The sequence below is a fragment of the Haliotis cracherodii genome, unplaced genomic scaffold (genome assembly GCF_022045235.1).
Source record: "Haliotis cracherodii isolate W230 unplaced genomic scaffold, xgHalCrac1.p SCAF_3, whole genome shotgun sequence".
Lineage (NCBI taxonomy): Eukaryota > Metazoa > Mollusca > Gastropoda > Lepetellida > Haliotidae > Haliotis > Haliotis cracherodii.
Genome location: NW_027266286.1, coordinates 67723649 through 67743192, shown reverse-complemented (window position 1 = coordinate 67743192; position 19544 = coordinate 67723649). Strand labels below are relative to the sequence as shown.

The 19544-nt window shown below is 40.7% G+C and overlaps 1 protein-coding gene across 2 annotated transcripts in view; it reads left to right on the top strand.

Annotated features, from left to right (window-relative positions):
• Positions 1-41: 41 nt before the first annotated feature.
• Positions 42-19544, top strand: part of LOC139473781 (zinc finger MYM-type protein 3-like) — a 34756-nt gene continuing 15253 nt past the window's right edge. For both annotated transcript variants that reach the window (XM_071256537.1, XM_071256536.1), the window contains exons 1-11: positions 42-282; positions 4487-5917; positions 6469-6556; positions 6937-7031; positions 8372-9611; positions 11374-11460; positions 12787-12884; positions 13538-13688; positions 14513-14691; positions 15164-15299; positions 16326-16487. In XM_071256537.1, the coding sequence (XP_071112638.1) occupies positions 241-282; positions 4487-5917; positions 6469-6556; positions 6937-7031; positions 8372-9611; positions 11374-11460; positions 12787-12884; positions 13538-13688; positions 14513-14691; positions 15164-15299; positions 16326-16487 (3709 nt within the window). In that variant the 5' untranslated portion in view covers positions 42-240. The remainder of the gene's footprint in view (positions 283-4486; positions 5918-6468; positions 6557-6936; positions 7032-8371; positions 9612-11373; positions 11461-12786; positions 12885-13537; positions 13689-14512; positions 14692-15163; positions 15300-16325; positions 16488-19544) is intronic.

The following is a 19544-nucleotide window of genomic DNA, read 5'->3' as shown; positions in this document are numbered from 1 at the left end:
TGTTGTTTGACAAAAGCAGGTGCCCCTTTTCACAACGAGGCTTTGACGCTTGATATAATGCAGTTATTATCTCAGATTGTTTGTATTTGAAGTATTTGACAGTTATATGCAAATTTTTACCGTTAGTATGAATAAGTGTGTTTGAACTTTGAAACAGGACCTCAGCATATACCACACATATTCGCATCCTTTCGGAGAAGCCAAAATTTCCCGCCTTATTTCATCTTACACTGAGGCGGAATGGCGGACGCTAGCGACGGACATGTGCAAGGAGATGAGACGGTAAATATTCCAATGCATCCTGCAGATATAATCATTAGATGGATGTAGTGCTAAACAGAACTGTATATAATTATAGGCGGGTAACTTAAACTTGTTAAAAGTAAGTGATGTTTGATATTTTGCTGTTGAGCAAGACCGTCCATTTCTATCACACCGCGGTTATTTCCCTTAGGTTAATTCCGCGGTTAGATCGCACTGGCCAATTATAGATGAGATCAATGATAAGAGGATCTTTACATAGGTTTAGGAAGGAAGTTTATAAAGAATTCGTTTCCCCCATTAATACATATTGTATTGTTTGCATGTTTTATATAGATCTAACTGACAATGTCCTGTTAAGTTTTCAAATTAATTTAGAGGAGAGGTGACTTTTATTTGCATTATTATTTATATCAATATTAATTATCAGGAAGAGTAACAAAAAAGCCAGTTCTGTACGTTTGCTAAACAACAGTGCTTTTTTACACGTACCACTAACCCCAAGTAGTCAGTTTTGGAGCATCACCTCTTTTTCATCACTAAGATAAAATCCTGACAAAAGATTTTTGGGCTTTATTCAATATGAAACATTTTTGTTGGCTTCATCATCCAATCTTATGATGTTGGTAATGGTAACATTACCAATATTGTGTTGAGTTGTGTTATATAAATACGCATATAACATTGGATGATTTTGAGTTATTGACACCATCCATGTGAAGTTTCAAGGATGTGGTTTAGAAAAAGTTATATTATTTTGCATTGAAAAGACCAATGAATTCGTATCATAGTCCATATTTTCGGGACCTGTGAAGATCCGGGATAGAATAGGTCTTCAGCAACCCATGAAAAGCCGACTATGCTTGTAATAAGAGGCGACTAACAGAATCGGGTGGTCAGTCTCACTGACTTGGTTGATGCATGTCATTGTATCTCAATTATGTGGATCGATGCTCATGATGTCAATCACTGGATTGTCTGGTCAAGACTCTATTATTTTCAGACCGCCGTCATATAGCTGGAATATTGCTTAGTGCAGCAGACAATCCAGTTTCAATCCCTTGAAACAACACACCACATCAAAGGATTTTACCCTGGACCCCAAAAGTACCCCACCCCATTACTACACCTTCCTTGTATTTAATTGGTCTCTCTTCCGTTCACCCACTGGCTTCCTTGTTATATTGATATCTTTGTGTAAACATACCAGCATGTGTATGTATTAACTCAATACGTGTTTTTGCAGTAATCACCGAATGAAGAAGTAGCACTGAAACCTCTGACAAAGAATACAAGAAATTGTTATCTATAAACCCTTCATGTCTTCCTATTAGATTTATTTACAACTGGAAACAGTTTTTTAACAGATCTGCTTCAAACTCATTTTTTTGTAATTACACTGTCTAATATTTATATTCCAAAAAGTATTTTTCATTATCATGATGACACATGCAAATGACAGGCCCATAAAATGATTGTTTTTCTCACAACGTTTGTGAATTTTATTGTGGAAAAATTATGACTTCAAGTTAATGTACATACGTAAATCTAAACATTTACATATATGTAGTTTAAAGAAAATGACATGGCTTCACAGCTTGTGGCTTGAATATTTATACATAAGAAGGGTATGATGCCTTGTAAAAGTTGTTGACATTGCTCTTTTATGTCAGAGCTCAAAACATTTTAATGTTTCCTTTCTGAGGTTATTTTTAACTGTTCCTTTCTGAAGTCACGTTTTAAAGAAATCACAAGTCCAGACTTTGAATTTGATAGTTGAGGATATTAATGGCAGACAATACAAAATAAATCAGTCACTGCCATCTACCATCAACCATGCGTCTTACAGTCATACTATTTTAGAGAAAAATTCCTTTATACTGTTTCGTAATCAAATCATCCTTTTTTGTCCTCGATTAAAAACTTGTACATCAACCATTGTACATGTTGTACTCACAGTAGCATTCTCTGTCACTTTTTTACATTTCCGTGAGCACGTAGTAATGGAAATACCATGTCAACAAATCAGCACTGAAGGACACAATATAATCTTGTAATTACACTCAGGTCATAATAAGTGTTCATTGTATATCTGGACTTGTGTTTGTAATCTAAAATTTAATTCAATATTGTTTACATTAATTTTGGCGAAATCGTGTGTGAAGTGATCGGTAGATCGAACAACTGACCATTATTTACGGCAACCACGGCCAGATGTACAGCAATGTGAGTGCCTGGATGGTGACTGGTCAAATTGTTCCTTACATAAAAAATATCCAGCAAGAGCGACCAGCTGTACTTAAGTGCTAGGTCTGTGGTTATTGTTATTTTAGATATACATGTATACGGTAGAAGCTGCAGCCCAATATTGGAAAATGTTATCCATGATAAAATAATATTTTCAGATACAATTTTTGCGATCATTGTGTCCAAATTTGTATTATTAGGTAATTTTCAACCGATTCACTGGTAGATTAAGAGAAAACGTGTGTACAGATAACTGCTGTTTCAGGCTTAGTTTACGAGAAAAATACGCACGGAATCTTAGTATCTGTATGTAAAGCAATGCCTAGCAGAACAGGAGATACAATTTAGACGGTGTAACGCCATGTCTAGTAATGTTTTATCTCAAATTTCAAATTTGTTCTGACTAAGTTTATCATGACCCATTCATTTACCTGAATTCGCTGATGGAATACAATGTAATCTTCTTCTGCACATTATTAATACTTGAAAAAACATCTCCCCCAAATACTGAATTCTGTAAACATAATTATTGAAAACGATAAGAGATCAATTGATATGACTGAATTATGTACTCGCCCGGTAGGATGAGCGTTTCTTCACTGATCTCACACCCTGCACATGCTGCCACTCATCAATATGAGTGGACGAAAAATGTCAGTTTGACCCAGACTTTGTCGAAGGAGACTGCACTTTATGGTTGGTTTAAACATATTTATACCAAAAATAATTTTGAAACTGGGTTGGCAAACAGATTTTTTAATGCATCTCCAGAAATCATAATACCATGGTATATAATGGCATGGTGATTTGGGTATGTAGAAAAAGTAATATGCTCTCTTATCAACATTTAGGCATTTTATTGAAATAAACATAATATATATCAGAAGTCAAAATAGTGTCACCCATCATGGTCTGTGAAATGTGTAAACATTTAAACTAAATCGGCCAGATTCAGCAATTAAGTTATGGACTGATTAGACAATTCATATTCATTTGCAGACTTGTAGCAGAGCTCCAGTTTAGCTGCGTATCTGCATGAAATACGCATCAGAAATGCAGAAATTCGCAGTAAAATAAAATCCAAGCGTATCAAATACCCAACGCTACAGATACGCTACAAAAATAAAACTTGTGTGTATCATCAAAATATTGTGAAGTAAACCTGCATATTCAATTAGCAAATCAGCAACTTATTTTGAAATTATAAACGGGCATTCCGTCAACCTTGCCAAACTCCACAATGACAGTTACATCATGATCATTTGCCATCACACTTTCTTGTGGAAGTATCGTGGTATTTTTTAGTTCTATAAAGCTCTCGAACCCACACGACACCAGTTTGCAGGGACTAGATAAGTAGTGTTTTTAAATATTTAACTTAAATACCCACATGTGTAAAAACTAGAGGGTAACAGAAATTTAAATACCCAGATAGAATTACTGATACCCAATGATTTTAAATTGCATGGGTAAAATACCCACAACACCAAAAGCTTATCTGGAGCTCTGCTTGTAGAATTTCAATACAGAGTGTAAGTTATACCCCTTAATAAAATAATAACTGGTGCTCCTTACATTACCATAATTTGGACATACAAGGGGATAATGTGTGGTATCCTCGTTAGGCGACTCACAAGAACATGAAGCGTCATCCGAAATAGATCTATACTTCTTTTGCAGTTATGTGAGTCTGTCATTTCGTCTGTCAATCATGACCAGTGCTGTAAAGTCATTATGAATACTTACTGTACAATAAACCACAACATCCCATTACTTTACAGGGCCCTCATATTGCCAGTAAGGACCCTTTAAATTAATTATGTGGGGTCCCCTTCAGCCCCATTTTTGAAAGTCATGGTAAATCCCTTATTCTTGTTATAATTGTTCACTCGTGTGTGATTCGTCAATGTTGTTAATGTCAGTAGTTTTAAATGAACTTTGCGTGTATACACTAATAGATTAATAATTCTTTCCTCAGATTTCAAGTCCAGCACATGATGAGAAAGAGGTTAGCCCAGTAAATACTGATGAACCATCTGAAGTCATGGAACTTAACAATGGCACCGGGAATGGGCCTACGACTCCAGCAGAACCAATGGAGGCAGACAGCGCTGAAGCCAGCCCAGCCAGAGCAGATGAAGAACAGGAACCGCCTGGGAGTCCAGGATCTCCCCGCGTAGCCACGCCAAGAGAGGAGGATATGGAGGCTGAAGGTGATCTGAGTGAAGCCCAAAATGAAAATGAAGAAGGTGGAGACAGAACCTCTGACAAAGTACTGGATGAAGTGGAGGAGCAGGACAATTTGAACGGAACTGAAGATCCTAAAGCCTCTGCAGAAGAAGAAGATGAAGTGGTTCAGATTGAGGTCCCTGAGAAGCGAGCACTAGAGGAATCAAAAGAAGATGCAGAACCAGCTGATGATGACCTCAGTCAACAAGATGAGGACCGTCTGCTGAGAGATGACAATGATGACCAGAAAGAGGAAGATGCAGATATTCTGTCAGAAGGTGAAGGAGGCGAAGTGATCACTGAAAAGGGTCCAAAGACTCCTGCTACCCCTCTTCAGGATGAGATGAAAGAAACTTCTGCAGATGCTCCCGACTTAGAAGCAGAAGCTCCTGAACTGGAAGAAGAAGCTCCTATCCTTGAACCAGAAGAACCAACAGATCAGAATGCTACCTCAGCAGAGAATTCCCAGGATGCAGATGAGAATTCAGAACCGGAGTCTGATGCAAATAGAGGAGGTAAGGGGTTAGGAACAACAGAGGCTATGGAGGTAGATGATGCCAGCAATACAGAGACTGACAAGGGGGGACTGGAAACAATATCGGAAGAGGCAGAAGAGACTAATGAAGATTCTAGGGACATGGTAGACCAAGAGACTAGTAACCAGTCAGGTTCTGAAGCAGCTGATAAAGTTGGAAGTGAAAAATCACCGGAACCACCTGTGTTAGATCCAGAGACCTCCATTGATTCTGGGAAAAAGGGAGATAGTGACATCGAGATTGTTGATGGCTCGGATTCTACAAAGGAAGGCAACACAGACAAAGATGGACAGAAGACAGACTCCAAAGATGATGAAGAAGAGGGCAAAGGTGAAAAGTCTGCAGGTGCATCTAAGGATGGCAAGAAAAACATGGAAGATGACGATGATGACGTGATGGTGATTGAAGATGAGAAAACAGAACCCGAGGCTATTGTATTGGATGATGATGAGGATGAGGGTGGTGTTGCAGAGAAGTCCAAGGGTAAAGGGAAAGACAGTTCATCCTTGGCCACCATGGACTCCTCTAATGATATGGGATTGCAGATCTCCTCTGTGACGAGTGGAGCAGACGTCAGCGGCCTCCACATTGCATCAGTCTCAGGAGGCGGGGAGCCACAGGACAAGGAAAGTGCTGCTAAGACTGTGAGTGCTTTAAATTATGTGTTATCAAGCCTGAAATTCAACTGAACCCATATTCTTATGAGTCATAATTAAGAAACACATCACCTACTCATCCAAGACAAGGTTTGAAATGTATAACCGCAAGGATGAGTATAAAAAAGTCTTAATCATGTCAATTTAGAAATTTGTACACACCTTGTTACTGGGCCATTTAAAGTTTGGTGCAACATTCACAGGTCAGTTTTTTCCAGCTATTTTAAATTTGACCTCATTTTTCTGTCAAGTTATTGACTTGAGAGAGAAATGAATTTCTTAATTCAAATTTGCAAATGTCGTATTCACTATATGATAAGTGCTTGAAGCTAACACATAACAGTTTAGGTCCTTTGTGCACTGAAATGCACCATCTGAATTAAGTTCACATGAAAAGTAACTAGTATTACCCATCCCTACAGGGTGTAAGTTAACTAGCTGTAGTTATGTTGCCTATGTTTAACAAAGGATCTAAAAGCTATGGTAGTGTACTGTTGGTGTGTATCTTAAACGGTGTTCTTTTCTGGGACATCCTACAGAGTGCTAAGGAAGGTCAGAAGACAGCTCCAGACTCCATGAAGACAAGGATAAAACAGGAGCGGACAACTCCTCCCCCTGCAGCATCAGGTATGACAGCTCTGTGGCACTAGCGTTGTTTTCAGTAGATTTATTATGTGAACCTTTGTTAACTGAGTGTAATGAAATGAATTGAATTTTACTAGACATGGTTTTGGACTAGTGGCTTGTAGGGCTTGGACGGGTAACTTGGGTACTCAGGTCTGATGGTACCTGTGGATCCCTTCATAATGTCCCCCGCCGTGATATTGCTGGAATATTGCTAAAGGCGGCGTAAAACCATACTCACTCATTCAGTAACCTAGAATAAACATAACAGGAGTGCTGTGCAGTATTTTAATCAAGTAGGGTGAAGATTATTCTCTGGATTTAAGTTGTCGAAAAGGATAATAGAAGTGGAACAATTGTATGAATGCATTTCAATTCCTCAGGGAGCCCTGCGGCAGGGAAGACGTCAGTTGCAGCGGCCACGCCTGGCTCAGGCGGGAAGAAGTCAAAGATGCAGTCCTGTATCGTGTGTGGCAAGGTAATGTGATTGTAGATGTACCATAGACTGGAGTTAAGCTGTTAACAATAAGTCCATTTTGTACCTATGAGTGAATGCTCATGACACTACATTTTTATTTCCCCGAGCATGGGATCAGTGTGCAGTCGATTTTCATTCTCCGTTCCCTGGGGAGTATACAACCCAAGATGCCAGAGAGGTGCAAGGAAGTTAATAGTCATACCACATCTTCCTAATGGGTGAACAGCTGGGTGAACAGAGGCATATTATGAACAAAGTCACTTGCCTTAGTGTTCGGTCCCTGTGGTGATTCCTGGTTAGAACAGGTCCCCAGAACATAAGCTGGTTGGATCAGATCGTCAGGTTGGATGACTGGGTTGATAGCATGTCTTCATATCCATGAAGATCCAGGGTATATAAGGTCTTCAGCAACCAATTCTTGCCGTAAAAGGCGACTAACGGGATCGGGTGGTCAGACTCGCTGATTTGGTTGATGCAGGTCATCGTATCGCAATTGTGTGGGTCGATGCTCATGATGTCAATCACTAGATTGTCAGGTCCAGACTCAAATAAATTACAGACCGGCATCATAGAGCTGGAATATTGCTCAATGTTGCAACAAACAAACACCCTGACAGTGTGGATCGCTGATCATAATATCAGTCACTGGTTCAGTCTCGAATATTTACCTTAGCTGAAATAATGAAGTGCTATGTTAAACCACAAGCAAACTAAGCTAAGCAAACACAAATTTATCTTGGCATTAGCTGTCAATACCATGACAGGAATTAATAGGATAATGATGATATATTAATGTGTACATTGTGTAATGCTACTTCCACGAGCACATTCTGATCCTACTCATACGATCTTTTACTCGTAACTATGGATCATGTAACATTCAATTTGAACTGCCTCCGTGATCTAGTGGGAGAGCTGAAGGTTGTGGTTTTGATCCCCAGCCATGTCTTACCAAATGACGTACTTGATTACCCTTCCTGACATTAAGGGGCTAAAACAGGGACTGGTCGGCTCAGTCAGTATACTGTGTCTTGAGTAGGGTATTCATGTTATACTGCAGCATGGTATCTCAGTGGGCTAGCACTATAAAATCAGCAGCAGCCGCACGCACGCGCACATGCATGCATGCATGCCACTTTATAAGTGCAATTATCTTGAATGAAACATTAAACTCCTTGTCACTTCACCACCATCATATAGCTGGAATATTGCTGAGTGCGGCGTTAAACAACAAACAAACAAACAAAACACTTCACCACCTCACATTGAAATTGCATCTCAGTTCCCTTAGTATATAAGCTGTGAGATCAATGATAACCAGTTGCCAAATCTTGTTGCAGGTTGGTCGATGCAAGTACAACATCGTCCGTAACGGAGACATCAAACATCTGTGCGACGACACCTGTTTCCGCAAGTTCCGGGCAAACCCAACAATGTTCTTGAAGAACACGTCCTCTACCCAACAGAAGTCCCCTGGCCAACCGACAACAAGGTCTCAAACAGGCTCCTTGAAACAAACTGCTAAATCTTCCAACAGCCAATCAGAATACAAGACCTGCACAGTGTGTCAGCTGATGAACATCAACACCCAGAAACCGTTTGTACAATGGATGAATGTTGACTTCTGCAGCAAGGTCTGTCTGGCCAAGTACCAGAGTAACCTCAACTCTTCCTGTTCTTACTGCACATCTTTTGTGGCACCTGAGTTCCGGCCTCTCTTCTGCCTGCAGGTCGGCACCGATTTTAAAACGTTCTGTTCGGCAAAGTGTAGCAATGAGTACAAGAAGAGACTGCGTCTGTGTGCATTTTGCCAAAAGGATCTAGCCACTGTCAGTGATTCATTTTGTGCACCGGTTGATGCAAACAAGTTCCTTGACTTCTGCAGTAAAAATTGTTTGAAGAAATATGAGGAAAAGACTAGCGATGTTGAGATAATCGGTGTGGAGAGCACGGGTAAGAAGGGTGGTGGGCAATCCAATAGATGTGCTGTGTGTGCCAAGGGTGGGCAGATGAAGCATAACATCAAACTCAATGGTGTCATGAACCGGCTGTGTAGTGATCCCTGTTTGTCAGCCTTCCAGTATGCCAACAAGCTTGCAATGAACACATGTGACAACTGTGGGGGCCTCTGTCCAACGGAAGATGTCGTCTCCCATTTCATCCAGTTCGAGGGCCAACAGAAGCGGTTTTGTAAAGATGCTTGTGTGAACTTTTTCCGGTCTAAACACAAAAAGATCGTCGCGTGTGGTTGGTGTGGGACTAAGAAAGTGAACTTTGACATGATCGAACGTGTTGATTCCAACAATAAGTATCAGTTGTTCTGCTCTCTTAACTGCCTGTCCCTGTATCGAGTGAACCTGCAAGCTAAGTCGAACCAAGCGGTGACGTGTGACCACTGTCACAAGTACGTCCCGGCCCAGTACCACCTGACCATGAGCGACGCCTCGGTGCGCAACTTCTGTTCCTATAACTGTGTCATGTCCTTCCAGTCACAGTTCAGTGCCAATTCGAAGAATTCCTCACAGCCAACCATTCATTCCCAGCAGAGGGTTCAACTACAAAACAAGCCAAATACACGAGGTATCTATGCAGCGTTAGAAATTGGCACTAGTCCTGTAGTCCTTGCCAATCTGGCCAATAGTTAAGGTATCCCAAGGACTAGTAGAAATTGGCCATTATTAAGGGCTTTGCTATATGTTATCATCATAAGGACTAGTGGACCAACACAGTTAGTTTCTAACCCTGCTATGTACGGTCTTCTCTGCTGCACAGGGTTAGAACAAAACTGAAAAGTTTTCCTAACACTGGTAAAGATAAAATGCCCTAATAATGTTAAATCAATGGGGATTGGGAAATTTAATTGGCCCGCATGAATTTGTGCTATCCCTGGGCTAGTGTTATGTTCTGTCCGTGCCTGCATCCAGTTGATCCTATCTTGTTCTCAGCTGTGATGCATTGTCATCCTCTAAGAAAAAATGTCTATGGAACAAAGGTTGCATTACAGTTGATATGTGATTTATGAACTGAGACCTAGCTACAGATAAGCAGCCTATTTGCGTAAAATACCCCCCCAAAATATTCAAAACCCAATTACTTTCAATTAACTTGCGTACTGAAACGCAAGTATTTAATGAAAAACTCAATTGTATAAAAACAGCTCACGTAAATACCCAATGAAGATTTTTCAGCATGTGTACAAAGGAGCTAATTTCCGAAACACAATAAGGAGCTAATTTACTTTCAAAGTCAAGCCTATATATTTAGAACAGTTGTCATAGTTATATACATCTAAAACATTATTTCCTTTTTTGAAATCTGAAAATGTTCACTCATTTGGGGGAAAACCCAATAGAGTTATGAATCGATGAGTGAAAAAATATTGGTTACCCAATGAAAAATGTAATAACCCAATTAAAATAGAAACCCTAGAGCATGTAGAGTAAAAACTCAATTGCTCAAAAAGTTATCTGGAGCTCTGCTCACTGAGGGAGGGCAGGGTTTGGGTAGTGGGAAGTCCTAGTACCATGAGTACAATTCACCACACTCATTGTGTGAAGCCCCTTGTGTATTCATCCATTATAACGTTACCACAGCAGAGGTGAATTCTAGATTTTTGAAATATGGGGATCCTGCCAGCCTGAACTGTCCAAGTTAACGAAGTGCGCATAGACACGTGACAGGTTGACAGTATATTTGACACTCAAGATGTCTGACAAAGGGGTTTAAGTACCCCATCACTTCCTTGGTGTTCAGCCATTGTGCAATAGGGCACACCAAGAGTGGGCGTTATAGAGCGATATTCACTCTCTGAACAGGAGAAGTGAAAAGCACTGATCGGTGTTTTGAGAAAGGATAAATGTGCTTTATCTCACCTAATGCAGGAAATAGCAGAAAAAAATCAGAAAACTTTTAGATACCTCATAGTGTAACAATACAGTGTGTCGTGGTATAAAAGGAATGCAATCAAAGCACAGAGAGAAGAAACATGTGCAGCATAGACAAAACTAAGTCATGGCATCTAAAATTAAATGATCTTTCACCACCTGCCCTGGTGGCTCAGTGAGAAACTTAACACAATATGTGAGGTTGCATGTTCGATTCCCTTCATCTATTATGAAGAAGTTTCATTTTTTGTCTTTGATTTTTTAACATTGGACGTTTGAAGTCCATAATTCCATCTGCTACTCCAATCATAAGGTCTCACTTGCAAGAAGTAAAACCTCCCAAGAGGTTGTTCCGAGATAGAAACACATCTACAGTACAATAGTCAAAAGTGGCCGTAGGTTTATGAGGTGAAAGAGCTGAGAAGTGTTGACATTTTACGCTGCGTCTTTGTTTCCAGCCTCCAGCAGTAATGCCACGTCACCGGGACAAGGCCAGTCCAACTCCTTCCCTGTCATCTCCAATGTTGTGTCCCTTGCACCACAAGGTAAAGACATTGTCTTGAACGCTTTGTGTTACTCAGGACTCGCATAATGCCCTGCCTTTCTTCACACCACATTGATTGGTTCTTGTTTCACTTCTATCTGATAATCAACCTGTGAAATTACTGAAATAGTCAGATTCATTTTATTGTTGTTGTTGTTGTTGTTCAACGCCACACTCAGCAATATTTCACGAGTTGCTTATGTAAAACAACTTGATTTTGTAAGAAAACAACTAGTCCTGATGGATTTTCACTCGTCTCGAACTAGTGGCCGTGTCTCTCCTAGTACATGACGACAGTCTGTCAATAAACGAATCTGAACCAGAGAGTTTATTCAGAATACTGAGTGGCTTTAGGTACATTGTATACAACAGCCATTTGTGACAAGCTGTTGCGTGAGACTTTTTTAAGATACTATTGAAATACGGTTTAAGAAGCATTAGCATTAACCATTCATCATTCCTTCGCTCACTTCATTGCGGTTGTATATCAGGAAGGTAATTATTATTTTCATTGGTTTCTCTGAAACATTGCACCAGCATGTAAACCCAACTAATTGACAATTGATTATAGTCCTCCTTTACAACCTAACTCAGTAGGGGTTGACTTCTAGTCCTTGCTGACCCTACAAATTCAATCTTATAAAATCAGATATTAGTCATGTGTCATGAGAACCCATGAAGATTCCGGGGTAGGATAGGTCTTCAGCAACCCATGCTTGCCATAAAAGGTGACTATGCTTGTCATAAAAGGCGACTAAGGGGATCGGGTGGTCAGGCTTGCTGACTTGGTTGAGGCATGTCATTGATTCCAATTGCATGGATCGATGCTCATGATGTAAATCACTAGATTGTCTGGTCCAGACTCGATTATTTACAGACTTCCGTCATAAAGCTGTAATATTGCTGAGTGTGGCGTTATACATCAAACCAAACCAAATACAAGCCAGAAGAAGTCTCTAAGCATCCTCTTCAACAGATTTTATTGTTAAAATAAAGACTGTTATTATTGTTATTACCTGAGCTAACAAGACCAAACAATATTTTACTTGACTTGGTCTTCTGTCTGGTGGCTAAAGTTGCAGACTGCGTCATCATTTAAATGGAATATTGCTGAGTGTTCCATTAAGCAACAATACAAATACAGTAAACTTAGCCTATAACAAACTCGGAGCACTAATTTTACTTTGTTATAACCGTAGTTCATTATAAGCATATATGCAGCATATATATACAGCAAATGGTCGGGACATTAAGTTTGTTAAGTTTGTAAGTTCATTATAAGGTTGTACTTTATAAAGGTAATTTACTGTAACATGGGTGTTGACAGGTGCCAAAGGAAAGCTGATGTTGTCTGGGCAGAAGCAGCAGACGGTCAACATCAAGTCCAACACACCAGTCCCGGTAGTGGTCAGTCAAGCTGGAAAGGTAGGAACACAAGTGTTGAACCTGTCAGGTCAAGGTTTTAACCTACTTCAGTATTTTTGCGCACAGTATGGCAGGTAGGAATATATTTCACCTGTCCCGCCAGATGTGTTCCTCGCCAGAGGATAGCAGCAGGCAGCTATTTGAGACACTGGGGTCAGGTACCAAGGTAGTAGATTAGTACATGTCTCAGCTTGATTACAGTCAAGTCCCGTTAATCCAACATGGATGGTTATGATTTTGTCAGATTAACGAGTATGTCAGATAAATGACATTAAGTAGTATCAATGTTCATGATCGAAAATCGGACAACTACACGATAGATAACGATACATACTTGTTGAATAATAAAAATAAAATATGTGTTGCATTAAAGACAAATTATAAATGAGTGATTTGGGTAATTTAATTGCAAATTAGCTGTGTTTTAGTCGGAGTGCAAGACAGTCGGATGAACGGTTCTAATTTATAGCACTGATTTGATGGGTTCCCATAATTGGTGTCCGATAAAGCCGAGACTTGACTTTGTATAGCTCAAGAGGATGTAACTGTGTGATGCAGGCCCAAATTGCCACCATCACTTTCTGTATGTCCTGGATAAATCAACTACGAAAAGTGAGTACATAGGTTTTACCGTTTTCACGTAATTGTTGCAGCAAAGTGTGTCGACAGCAACCCAGCAGCAGATCATCATCCAGCCGCCGCCACCCAAACAAATGAAGAACAAGTCGCTGCTGTGTAAACCCTTTGTCCAGACCAAAGCCACTTCCTGCCGCCCGCACACCCTTAACAAGGAGGTGCAGACAGGTTGGTCCGGAAGTCCATTATATCTGATGTAGGAGTGTAATTACATGGAAAATTGTTTGGAGAAATGAGTGGGTAGTGCTATGCATATCGATATATCTGAGGAGGAGGGATGGGTGCTAGATGGTATGAGTGTCTGTGGGTCTAAAGAGGGGAGGGAGTGTTCCAGGATCATGTCAGTGTTTCTAAGGAGGAAGGAGGGGTGTCAGGTGGTATGAGGAGCATATCTGTGTCTAATGAGGGGAGGGAGTGTTCCAGGATCATGTCAGTGTTTCTAAGGAGAAAGGAGGGGTGTCAGGTGGTATGCAGAGCATATCTGTGTCTAATGAGGGGAGGGAGTGTTCCAGGATCATGTCAGTGTTTCTAAGGAGGAAGGAGGGCTGGATGGGTGTCAGGTGGTGCGAGGAGCATATCTATGTCTAAAGAGGGGAGGGAGTGTTCCAGGATATGTCAGTGTTTCTAAAGAGGAAGGAAGGCTGGATTGGTGTCAGGTGGTATGAGGTTCATGTCTGTATGTCTAAAGACGGGGAGGGAGTGTTCCAGGATCATGTCAGTGTTTCTAAGGTGGAAGGAGGGCTAGATGGGTGTCAGGTTGTGCGAGGAGCATGATGTTGTGTCTGACAAAGATGGAAGGGTGGATGTTGTTGGGTGGTAATGATACTGACCACATTGCCAACGTGTGTTGACATGCATCTACATGATCATACATCCTGGAGCAACATTGCGACCATGCACCTATAGTGTTAGTTTCAATAGCATATGTGTAATAATAACAAGTGCGCTTCATCTGATTATGTGAATAGTTATTCAGTTATTTTTCGTTGCAGAGGAGCACCAAGGCAAGCCGGTACTGATACCAGTGCCTGTACCGGTGTATGTCCCCTGCCCAATGGCGATGTATGCAGCCCCGACGCCACAGATGGTGCCCGTCCCTATCCCAATACCAGTCCCAATATTTATACCTACAGCCAAGAAAACAGCCGAGAAGATCCTAAAGCTCATCAAAGTAAGTACGTTTTGGTCTTCCTTCTTGTTCAGATTGTTTGTTTGTTTTGTGTTAAACGCCGCAATCAACAATGTTTATAATAATCGAGTCGGGACCAGACAATCCAGTGATTTACATCATGAGCATCGATCCACGCATTTGGGATACAGTGACATGCATGAACCATGTCAGCGAGCCTGACCACCCGATCCGGTTAGTCACCTTTTACGATCAGCATGGGTTGCTGAAGACCTATTCTTCCCCGAAATCTTCAGAGGGGACTTGCAACTTCTATGGGACTTGATGGTCCCTGCAGAATGTGTATCAGCAAGATGGCTTTGTAATGGCACTCTACTCGTAGTATTGATGACAGTAGTAAACTTGATAACTTCATTTAGTGTCCCAAGGACTTCGAGTTAACCAGGTATTGCTGTATTCATATTTATTTCCACATGGAGGACTGATTTTGATCCTAATGACTGTATGTTTTTAGGAGATTCGTGAGAAGATTCCATCTGACCCACTGGAAGCTGAGTTGTTAATGATGGCAGAAGCTGTTGCTGGCGGAGGCGGCGACTCCGACAGCGATACAGATAAAAGTGATGCAGAACCATTCCCTGCAATTACTAGTAAGTAGATAGTTCAGCGTGAGGCAGTCTAGTCCAGTGCGTGTCAGTGTAGGGCGTTGGGGTAGCCTAGTGGTTAAAGGTTTGCTCATCATGACGAACACCCAGGTTCGGTTCCCCGCATGAGTACAAAGTGTGAAGCCCATTTCTAGTGTCCCCTGACGTGATATTGCTGGAATATTGCTAAAAGCAGCATAAAACCATACTCACTTACTCACATGTCGATGTTCCCCGATAATAGGACGTTGCTCATAGTTTGAAAACACAAAATGGATTTTGACTCATGATAAGTGACTGGAAGCTTCTGTCAAGGTATGACAATGTTGGTTGGTTGGTTTGTTGTTTAACGTCGCACTCAGCAATATTCCAGCTATATGATGGCGGTCTGTAAATAATCGAGTCTGGAACAGACAATCCAGTGATTAATATCATGAGCATCGATCCACGCTATTGGGATCGATGACATGCATCAACCAAGTCAGAGAGCCTGACCACCCGATTCCGTTAGTCGCCTCTCACGACAAGCATAGTCGCCTTTTACGACAAGCATGGGTTGCTGAAGACCTATTCTAACCGGGATCTTCACGGGCCGTATGACAATGTTAATGCAAAGTCAAATTAAGACAACATTATTGCAATGTTTGCATGCCTTCAGACCCTACTACCACATACCAATTTTTTTCTTCCTGTCCATTCTCTGAAAATTATTTTCCAAATTCCAATGTGTTTATTCATTTGTGTCCGTATATCACTCGCAGGTTCTTCTGTACATTCTGCGGGGCGGTAGGGTAGTCTAGTAGTTAAAGCATTCGCTCGTCGTGCCTAACACCCGGGATCAATTCCCGACATGGGTGCAATGTGTGAAGCCCATTTGTAGTGTCCCCCACGGTGATATTGCTGGAATATTGCTAAAGGCAGCATAAAGCCATACTCACTCACTGTACATACTGCTATGATGTGGCTGAAACTTGAAACTGTTACTATCGATCCACATGGAGGACTAATCAGTAATGACTTCCTATTCTTCAGATGACAAAGATGATGGTGATGATGTCGCGCCATTGATAGATCGTGGAGCACCAGGGGGTGGGGAGGAGGACCTAGTACAGATGGCGCTGCGCATGGCCGAGGAGATCACAGGACCTGTCCTTGACCTCGAGACAAGTGTTGAACCCGTTGCAGTAAATACAGGTAGGTGACTAATGTCTCAATACATCTAGCTTCCAATGATAAAAACTGTGTCCATACATGTAAAATGGATGCAGCTTAGAAATGAAACAACTGTGTTTTTGTCGGTGTTCGCTGTTGAAACTGGTAGTGGGGAGTTGATGTATTTTTTGTGTGAGAACAGTTGGAAATTTCCCCAGCAGGGGTAGCCACAGCCACTAGTCTGTTAGAGACTACGGAAACTTTAGAGGCACTGATTGACTGATTGTTTTGTCCCTAAATATTGTTGTGGATGGTTCACTCTTGGAATTGTCTGACATGGGTCCTTTATGTGAAAATTTCAAATATTCCAGAGGTAAACACAATGTTAAAATGCCCAATTGTATTTGAAAATGTGGGCCTCTTTTCAAATTTAGGGACTAAAAGCACCAGGTGAGGTGAGGTGAAATTGAGTTTAAGGTCCATCCAAGATTATTGCGCTTATATAGTGACGTGCATGTACGTGTGTGTGTTTGTGTGGCGGCTTGTACTAGCCCGGAATGATGCCGATTTATAGTGCTAGCCCACTGAGATACCATGAATGCCCCACTCAGACACAGTATACTGACTCCGAGCCGACCAGTCGTTGTTTTAGCCCCTTAATGCCGAGCGCCAGACAGGGTAACAACAAGTACCATCTTTTACTGTCTTTTGGTATGACGCGGCTGGAGATCAATCCCCGGACCTTCCGCTTTTCGGGCAGACGCTCTACCACTAGACCACGGAGGCGGTCCTAAAAGCACAAGGCCCCAGCCTAAAATGATCCCTGGTTGGGTCATAAGCTACTTGTCCAAAGTGGCCTGCTGACCAGTTAGTTCCACCTATGGTGTCTACCCCATGTCCTGTGTTTTAGAACAAATAAGAATCATGTTCATCTGATTATTGAAAATTTTAATCTTCTTTTTTTTATATAAGGGTGGGGGAATGTATACCAAGGAATATCCGTCTGTCTGTCCTTCCGAGGACTGTTTATGTGCAACCTATAACTTGGGAACTACTGCATTGATTCTTTTCAAACTTGGTGAACACTTTCTATACCTATTTGAGAAGTTCAGTGCAAAGATTGAATTTAATATTTGGATTTTCTGAAAAAATACAGCTATTTTTCTTCCCTTTTTTTTTGGCTTAGATTTGTGCGACCTAAACCTTTAGAACAACTACATGGATTCTTTTCAAATTTAAGGAACATTTTCTATACTAATGAGAGAGGTGTAGTGAAAAGAGTGATTTTGATCTTTGTATTTTCTGTAAAAATTAACTTAGAATATATTTTTTACTTCAACATTTGCGGGACCTATTACTTGAAAACTATGTCATGGATTTTTTTCCAATTGGGGATACAGTTTCTACACCAATAGGACAGGTGCAGTGCAAAATTTGATTTCAATAAGTGGATTTTGTGAGATAATAATGCTGCTTTTGTTCATGTCAAGTGTACCGTATCCAGCAAAGCATGCTGATGATGTACCAGTGCATCTTTGAATCATGCCTTTACCATGTTATATTATTGTGCTTTTTAAGCGAAACCTAGCTCAAATGTTAAGGCATCAATATATGTTCAATATCAAAGTTGTTCTTCGTCTGATGTTGGAGTTGAGGCCTGGGTACTAGTGACCCTGCTCACTTTTTACCTTGTTTTTCACTGACACTTTAGTCTTTTTGCAAGGACATACCTATTGATAGTAACTGAAGGGTTTGTTGGAACAACTAAACAATTGTTCTCAAGGAGTTATAGCTGATGAGAAATTGTATGTAAGTTGATGTTATTTTGTGTAACAGAATGTGGTCCTGGACTTGCTTGTCAACACATCCCCTTTACATGTGTAAAATGTACCCATTAGTGTACTAAATTCAATTAGTGTCACACATCTTCATTGAATGTTGATTACACACTTGACATTTATGAACTATAGTTTATTGCCCACAAGTGCTTTGTCATGGGTCAATCATCAGTGTTCAAATTGTAAAAGCTTCTAGAGCTTGGAGATAAAACGGATCAAGAAGATGCGGTTCGTAGAGCAGTCTAGGCTGCCGGCCCTGTGCTGCTGAACACAGCGTGGAACATCTACACTGCAATACTGTATACATATATGTATATATATATCAAATATCTATCGTATCGTCATCTCTATTGACATTAGGGATGAGTATTGGAGGTTTAAAGTGTATCACTATATTTTGCGATGCACAAGACCGTATTGCGATACGTATATCGATACAGGTATAATTCTTAATTTTGAATTCAGGAAGCAAATCTGATACATTAAGGTATGAATTGAAGTTCAAAATTGGAACAAAAGAAGACGCAAGTACAACATGATGTTTACTCAGTCAATAAATACACAGCCATCTTAGGGCCCCAGATGCATGCTCCCGGGCATCGAAGGCATTTGACAAGTATGTAACATTAAACACATGCTAGGAATTGCCATTTTGAAATCACCCGATATATCAAGCATGAAAAAATGATATTGTGATACATATGGTGGAGAAAATTAACCTGAAGTGAGCGATATACCGATAATACCACACATCCTTAATTGACATCATCGTTATCATGAACATCAAACCTTGTGGCTCAACATTGACAGTATATTTTTCGTTGTGAATGTGACGGATAAATGGAATATAATTCCCGGTGATGCTCAGTCAAACCTTTCCCTGAGTACCTCTGAAGCGGCTACAGTGCAACCCAAGAAGGACCAAAGTCAAGCTGCAATAAGGACTACGATCAGGACCTGACTCCCATGAACTGACTACCTCCAGCAGGACCAGAGCCATTCGTGACCAACTCGTGATATTCCGGGACAAGCCGAAAAGCGACTCGTGCCCCTATCATGGACATTTTTGTGACTGGGTTCTGTCAAAGCGCAAACAGGCATAGCTAGAAGAATTGTCAACTCGTTATGTAAAGATTCACAAATAGTTATCCCATGTCATATATATTCCAGATGCTTTTGAAAACACAGACTTACAGTATTATTCAGTATGATTGAAAACATTTAACTGTGTCTTGGGTATATGTCTTAATGCAAGATATAT